Source organism: Silurus meridionalis, chromosome 5 (genome assembly GCF_014805685.1).
Source record: "Silurus meridionalis isolate SWU-2019-XX chromosome 5, ASM1480568v1, whole genome shotgun sequence".
Classification (NCBI taxonomy): domain Eukaryota; kingdom Metazoa; phylum Chordata; class Actinopteri; order Siluriformes; family Siluridae; genus Silurus; species Silurus meridionalis.
This window is the reverse complement of record NC_060888.1, coordinates 26,815,729-26,823,773: the sequence shown is the minus strand read 5'-3', so window position 1 is coordinate 26,823,773 and position 8,045 is coordinate 26,815,729. Positions and strand designations below refer to the sequence as shown.

At 37.7% G+C, this 8,045-nt stretch overlaps 1 protein-coding gene across 1 annotated transcript in view; it reads left to right on the top strand.

The window, feature by feature from the left end:
* Positions 1 to 229: 229 nt before the first annotated feature.
* The window catches only part of si:dkey-106n21.1 (solute carrier family 23 member 2), a 70,564-nt gene continuing 62,748 nt past the window's right edge, over positions 230 to 8,045 (top strand). The window contains 1 exon segment of the mRNA XM_046849907.1: positions 230 to 521. Coding sequence (XP_046705863.1) covers positions 447 to 521 — 75 coding nt within the window. The 5' untranslated portion in view covers positions 230 to 446.

Genomic DNA, 8,045 nt, shown 5'->3' with positions numbered 1-8,045 from the left:
AATATTAATCACAAGTTACCTATAAATCAGTGACCTTTGGGTAAATTATAACATTGGAATGTGTAGAATCATCAGGTAGATGCCCTGAGCCTGTTCTGTGTGACTGTTTTTTCAAGTGTATGGAAAATAAACACCACCCTTGTGCCTGGTCAGTCCACTGAGCATTCGAGGAGGAGTGGTTAACCAGGCACATGACTGACGTAGGATTAGGGACAAAAAGCCTGAACACACAACCGTGCAGTCTGGCTGGTGATCACAGAGACTATAATTGAAGCCTGGGGCAATATGCAGCTCTGGTAACCCTGAACACCAGCTGGACATACCCTCTGAAAGCTCTGAAGGCCAGGCTTGTTTTGATTTTCTCATTTAAGTGGAGTGCAGAAACCTGGATGCTCTTCATCCTCTTCCTTCTTCTCTTCATTGTCTATACTTAAGCCAGGTCAGCCATGAATCTAACTGAAGAGGGGCGAACCGTGGACAAGGAGACGAAAGAAAAACCTGCCAGTGAGCCGTCATTTGCAGTAAGTGCAAGAGAAAATCTGCAAACTCATGCCACTGCGTTGCTCGTTTTGTTAATGTATTATTTATTTATTTTTGTAAAACATGTGACTTGAACCCCCGACCTTCCGATCAGTAGCCCAGCACCTTAACCATTGAGCTGCCACTTCCCCATAATATAAAAGCAAATGGGGACTAAACGTGGATGGGATGCCCAAAAATAAGGACAAACCAATCTTATGGTCAGGTGTCCACAAATTTATTTTTGTCCATATATTGTGTAGTGCATGAGAACAGGTGCATTGATATAAATCTGTGATTAGACATACTTTCTTTGTTGCTGTTTTACCAAATAAATTAACACCTTCAATTAATGAAAATCATAAGGTTTACACAGTCTTTGTGTATTGTAGGATACCTTTTGGATTATGAAATGTGATTTAACACATTTGGTCAAACATAAATTATTACTTTTTTTTAAAAAAGAGTTTAGTTGTTGTCCAACATCTATAGTAGGAATCTCTAAACTTTTGTACACTGTATATTTATATGATCGGAACAATCACTTATTTATTTACTTATTCAACAAATTGTCTCCATAGCAACTTCATTCAACAACAACTTAAACTGAACAGTCCTTAATTTACATTTAGCCCATATTTAGCATAACATTTAACATTATATTTAACATTTATATTTTACATGAAACCATCATGTGAGCTTTTGAACTTAAATATGAGTCACATTTTTGGTTAAAGCCTGCTTTCTTTTTCCTTTTTCTAGCTGTCTCTCTGTTATCACTAGTAGTTGGTCTTTTCTCACTTCCTCGCCCATAGAAACTTTCGGGAAATGTTTGTGTAATACTCGCGTTAAGAATCAGAATTGGAATCTGCTTTAATGGCCGAGTTTGCCTGAGAATATAAGGAGTTTCCAGTTTAAATTAAATCAGCAGTTTACATTTAGCATGCAGGTACGGCACTGCACAGCTGGAATAAACTAAACATTCTGTACAATACCGCAAACATGATTACAATTTACACAACTAAATGACCAATTAGGAGCCCAAAGAAGACAAAACACATTCTGTCAAAAAAGTGACATAATAATATAAAGAAGGTTTTAGCACATGATATTTAGAGTCATAGACTAATATAAATATGATTACACATACAACTGAAACACAACTCGCAAACATCCCGAACCATCTAGAGACGTACCAGTGCCAATTGGATCCCGCTACATGTGTGGAGTTTTGACAATGGATCTCCTGGAGTGTTTAAAGGCTCTGGCATGGAGAAGCTGGTGCTGGATCTGTGATGATCACAAATGATGAGCTCAGTAGCTCCTAGTTTTATAACCATAAAGACTGTAAAAGACTGTAGAAAGAACATCACTTATAATCTTATACTCCAGTGCTCATGTTAGTTCTCACTCTCCAGTGTTCTGTATTGTTGAAAGATTTATGATCAAACTCTTGATGTCACCCAAATGAGGATGGGTTCCCCTTTTGAGTCTGGTTCCTCTCAAGGTTTCTTCCTCATAACATCTAAGGAGTTTTTCCTTGCTACAGTCTGGGATATCAGGGATAAATGCACACCATTCACCTTGACTGTTGATTTCTGTAAAGCTGCTTTGAGACAATGTCTGTTGTGAAAAGCGCTATAGAAATAAACTTGACTTGACTTGACAACTAAAACACAACTAAATGGCCAAGCAAGAAGACAATACACACTTGTGTGCTGCCTTGTACTGTACTTTTCTGACATAACAGCAAGTGACATAGTGAGCTGAACTTCCACGTGTAGAAATGGTCTTTTCTGAAATTGTGCTGTATGTACATTTATTTGTGGGGAAAAAAGGGGTAAAGAGCAATGGTGTATACAAGAGAGAAGATGTGATCAGACTCCCTCACCCCCCACACAAGGAGGTGGAAGTTTAATGGTTTGGGGTTATATTGGAGCAGGGAAGGTTCCAGAAAGTGAAATAAATCCTGAATCAACATGGCTCCCATTCCATATTTCAACACCATGCAGTTCCGTCTGGACTGCGGCTCATTGACTTCACCGTACAACAAGGCGATGAGCCGAAGCGTACGTCTGAGTTCTGTAAGTGTTATTTAGAGAGTAAACAGTCGTCTATCATGGAATTGGCTGCCCAGAAATCTTCATCTAGTGAAGAACATCTTTGGTGAGTTTTACAAGAGGCACGGCAGCTAAATGTTTGGAGAAACGAAGTGTCGGGATGCAGAGAGCGTGTAAAGCTGTTCTTCATGCTAAAAGAGGATTTTTCAATGAAAATAAAGTGGAACATCTGGACAATTAAATATTTGTTTGGTCAAAGTAAATGTTCCTAAAGTTTCATTACAGAGTTTGTGCATAGAAACAAAAGGAACATGGTTGTGTCTCTTGAAAACCATAAAAGGCTCAGTGTTTCCACATTTTTAAAAAGGCACTGTACCAAATGCTAAGATAGTAAAGTATAGTAAATTATTGTAATCACTAATTTACTAATCTGGAATCTGTGCATGTGTGCTTCTCTGTGCAAACACAAGAAATCTGCAACACAGAATGAAAGATTGTAAAAAGTTTATTCTCCGTTCAGTATTATAGAATCTCAGGTTTCTCTAATTGATGTGAAGTTCAATTTTAAGACAAGCATCAGCTATTTTCATTCTTTGAGTCTACAGTTACATGGAGAAAAATGTGGTTGACTGTTTTTTTTTTTACCAGCTGTAAGAGAATCTTGTTGGTAAGGGAGAGACAGGAGATAAAAGGCTCAATGCTTTGGCATTCCTCACTTTTACCATAATATTGAACATATAAAATAAAATGTATGTAGTGTAAACAGTGTAAACATAATCACACTCCATCGCACAAGCCTGTAGTTGATTCATCTTCTTCTTTCGGCTGCTCCCATTAGGGGGCGCCACAGCGGATCATCTGTCTACACCCCCCCCTGTCCTCTACATCTACCTTTTTCACACCAACTACCTGCATGTCTTCTCTCACCACATCTATAAACCTCCTCCTTGGTCTTCCTCGTTTCCTCCTTCCTGGTGGCTCCATCCTCAGCATTCTCCTACTGATATACCCCATGTCCCTCCTCTGCACATGTCCAAACCATCTCAATCTCACCTCCCTCACCTTGTCTCCAAAACGCCCTACATGCGCTGTCCCTCTAATAAACTCGTTTCTAATCCTGTCCATCGTCTTCACTCCCAATGAACATCTCAACATCTTCATCTCCAGCTCCACCACTTCTTCACCCACTCCACCCTGCCTGCACTTATTCATATATATATATATATATATATATATATATATATATATATATATATATATATATATATATATATATATAGATTTAAAGTGAAGCCAGAGTGCTAAAATTTACACTGTTCAAAAGAAGTTTTTTTCATGGAAGCAAGAACCTACAATAAGATGCAAATCTAATGGTTAGCACTGAAGCTCCTCTCTGCCTGGAGATGATGCTATGCAGTGGATTGTCCATGATTGACAGGAGCCTGCTCTGCATCTGCTCAGTGCTTCCTCACCAGCATTCCAGACGTGAGGCATCCTTCTTCTCGACACCGCCGCACAGAAGAGGGCATTCGCCACAACAGTCTAATAGAACATCTTCAGCAGCTTTTTGCAGATTTTTAAGGATTCCAGTCTTCCATATTTCAACAAGAAATTGCAAAACCCCATTTCGCATCTATTACAAAAGCAAGGCTTCACATTAGAAGAATCCAGGTGCTAAAATGACCTGCCTACAATCCAGACCTTTCACCAATTAAAAACAATTGGTGTCATAAAAGAAAAAATACAACAAAGAAGACCCAGGACAGTTGAGCAGATAGAATCCTGACACATAGAGAACAACTCAAGCTCTAGCAACTGGTCTCATCAGTTCTAAGACGTATATATGGTTTGTTGAATTTTCCTTAAAATGGTACATTTCCTAAGTTCATACATTTGATATGTTTTCTATTCTACTTTGAAATTAAATATTTGTTTACGAGGTTTGTGAATCCTTGCATTCTTCTGGACATTATACTCAGTGTCTCAATTTTTTCGGGACTGGCATTGTATTAAGCAGCTGGCACTTTAAAATGAAAACTCTGCTTTTATATTTATATATATATATATATATATATATATATATATATATATATATATATATATATATATATATATATATATATTAAAGAACATTTTGTCTTTTATTACTGTAATTGTGGAAAAAATGATTGCTATGAGTTTTAATTTGCGAGTATTTTCACTAAAAAGAATCTTGTGCTTGTTTTTTTGCCATTTCAAATAGATTTTGCAAAACAATAAAGACAAAAAAAGTCACAGCATTAAGCTGTTTTGGTTTTATTGTTCTTATCAAGCTATCAGACCCTATTTTATAACGGGGTCACAACCGCTAGGTTATTTTGTGAAGAAAATACTCAAAGAAAAATGCATATTTTTTAAAAATAATCCAACATGATCTGTCTCCTAAATATCATGAAAAGAAGAAAGTAAAGTTCTTCGTTTCCAGTGGTGTTACGCACACTATACGGACAACAGTACTGGGACACATGATTTTTCCAACTGTGGTTCCTCCTCAAACTGTTAACAGAACGTTGGAGAAACGTCTTTTTAATGCAGAAGAAGCTAATTTTGCCTTCACTTGGAACGAGGAGACCTAAACCTTTTCCAGCATGGCAATGCCCCTGTGCACAAAGCCAGCTCTATTAACATGTGGTTTACATTGGATGGAATGTAAGATCTTGAGTGTTCTGCTATAGATCTTTTGAACCCTATTGAACACCTTTGGTATGAATGTGAACCCCATGAATGTGGACTGCACCCCAGGCCAGGAATGAAGAACTGAACATTACTGAGGTTCTATTGCGTACCAATCTTTTCTCAGGACGCTGTCCATCGTCTTCACTCCCAATGAACATCTCAACATCTTCATCTCCAGCTCCACCACTTCTTCACCCACTCCACCCTGCCTGCACTCATTCATATACATATATATATATATATAGATTTAAAGTGAAGCCAGAGTGCTAAAATTTACACTGTTCAAAAGAAGTTTTTTTCATGGAAGCAAGAACCTACAATAAGATGCAAATCTAATGGTTAGCACTGAAGCTCCTCTCTGCCTGCAGATGATGCTATGCAGTGGATTGTCCATGATTGACAGGAGCCTGCTCTGCATCTGCTCAGTGCTTCCTCACCAGCATTCCAGACGTGAGGCATCCTTCTTCTCGACACCGCCGCACAGAAGAGGGCATTCGCCACAACAGTCTAATAGAACATCTTCAGCAGCTTTTTGCAGATTTTTAAGGATTCCAGTCTTCCATATTTCAACAAGAAATTGCAAAACCCCATTCCGCATCTATTACAAAAGCAAGGCTTCACATTAGAAGAATCCAGGTGCTAAAATGACCTGCCTACAATCCAGACCTTTCACCAATTAAAAACAATTGGTGTCATAAAAGAAAAAATACAACAAAGAAGACCCAGGACAGTTGAGCAGATAGAATCCTGACACATAGAGAACAACTCAAGCTCTAGCAACTGGTCTCATCAGTTCTAAGACGATATATGGTTTGTTGAATTTTCCTTAAAATGGTACATTTCCTAAGTTCATACATTTGATATGTTTTCTATTGTTCTACTTTGAAATTAAATATTTGTTTACGAGGTTTGTGAATCCTTGCATTCTTCTGGACATTATACTCAGTGTCTCAATTTTTTCGGGACTGGCATTGTATTAAGCAGCTGGCACTTTAAAATGAAAACTCTGCTTTTATATTTATATATATATATATATATATATATATATATATATATATATATATATATATATATATATATATATATATATTAAAGAACATTTTGTCTTTTATTACTGTAATTGTGGAAAAAATTATTGCTATGAGTTTTAATTTGCGAGTATTTTCACTAAAAGGAATCTTGTGCTTGTTTTTTTGCCATTTCAAATAGATTTTGCAAAACAATAAAGACAAAAAAAGTCACAGCATTAAGCTGTTTTGGTTTTATTGTTCTTATCAAGCTATCAGACCCTATTTTATAACGGGGTCACAACCGCTAGGTTATTTTGTGAAGAAAATACTCAAAGAAAAATGCATATTTTTTAAAAATAATCCAACATTATCTGTCTCCTAAATATCATGAGAAGAAGAAAGTAAAGTTCTTCGTTTCCAGTGGTGTTACGCACACTATACGGACAACAGTACTGGGACACATGATTTTTCCAACTGTGGTTCCTCCTCAAACTGTTAACAGAACGTTGGAGAAACGTCTTTTTAATGCAGAAGAAGCTAATTTTGCCTTCACTTGGAACGAGGAGACCTAAACCTTTTCCAGCATGGCAATGCCCCTGTGCACAAAGCCAGCTCTATTAACATGTGGTTTACATTGGATGGAATGTAAGATCTTGAGTGTTCTGCTATAGATCTTTTGAACCCTATTGAACACCTTTGGTATGAATGTGAACCCCATGAATGTGGACTGCACCCCAGGCCAGGAATGAAGAACTGAACATTACTGAGGTTCTATTGCGTACCAATCTTTTCTCAGGACGCTTTCCACGTCTTCCAAGTGTTATCAGCTTTGGCTTGATCTCTGCTCCAAAAATAATAAAAGATGCAGCATGTGATAGAGGATTTGTGGTTTTGGCAGCAAAAGAGTTTGTAACAGGTTCTGATTTATAATTTTGCTTTTACCATCTGTTCGTCTTCTGGATTTATTCATTTCTTTTCTACTTTTTTATGATTTCGATATCATTCATTTGAATTTATTTTTCATTATATTTTGAACAACAACAAAAGTATGTGTACCCAGCATCTACTGAGCATTTCAGTATAAATAGTGCCATAAAAAAGCCCATTAGAGAATTATTGACACCCAATAACAACAATAGTTAATATATAAAATCAATAAATTGCTACAAGGATTTCTTGGCTATATAAACCAGTCTAGACTCCCAGTGTTCCTGCCACTCCCGGAACGTGTATTGGAAGTCTCCTTTTAGAAACATCTTCTGCAATTTGCGTTGGATCACCGTAATAGTGTCAAAATGCTGACCTATGTGCAGGATCTTCACTTTCAGGAAGAGGGTGAAGACAGCAGGAGCCAAATCTGGCGAAAGTGAAATCATGTGGATTTCTTTTCGAAGATCATCATGCACAAGTTGCAGAATGGTTTCGACATTTTCGGGGGTCGAGCTTGTTGACGGTCTTCAGCGAGCTCAACCCCCCAAAATGATAAAACCTTTCGGCAACTTGTGCATGATGATCGTCCGAGAACAATCTACATGATCTCACTTCCGCACCCAGCCTACTTTTGCCTTCTGCGGACTTCACCATCTTCCAAAAGATGAAAGGTCATTACACAGATCCAGTGTGAATCGCAGAAGGTGTTTGACGCGCTTCGAAAAGAAGATTTCCAGAACACTGCAGAAACACTGGGGTTCACTGGGGTACTGCTGTGCAATGGGACTATTTTGAAGGTGATAGTGTGTAA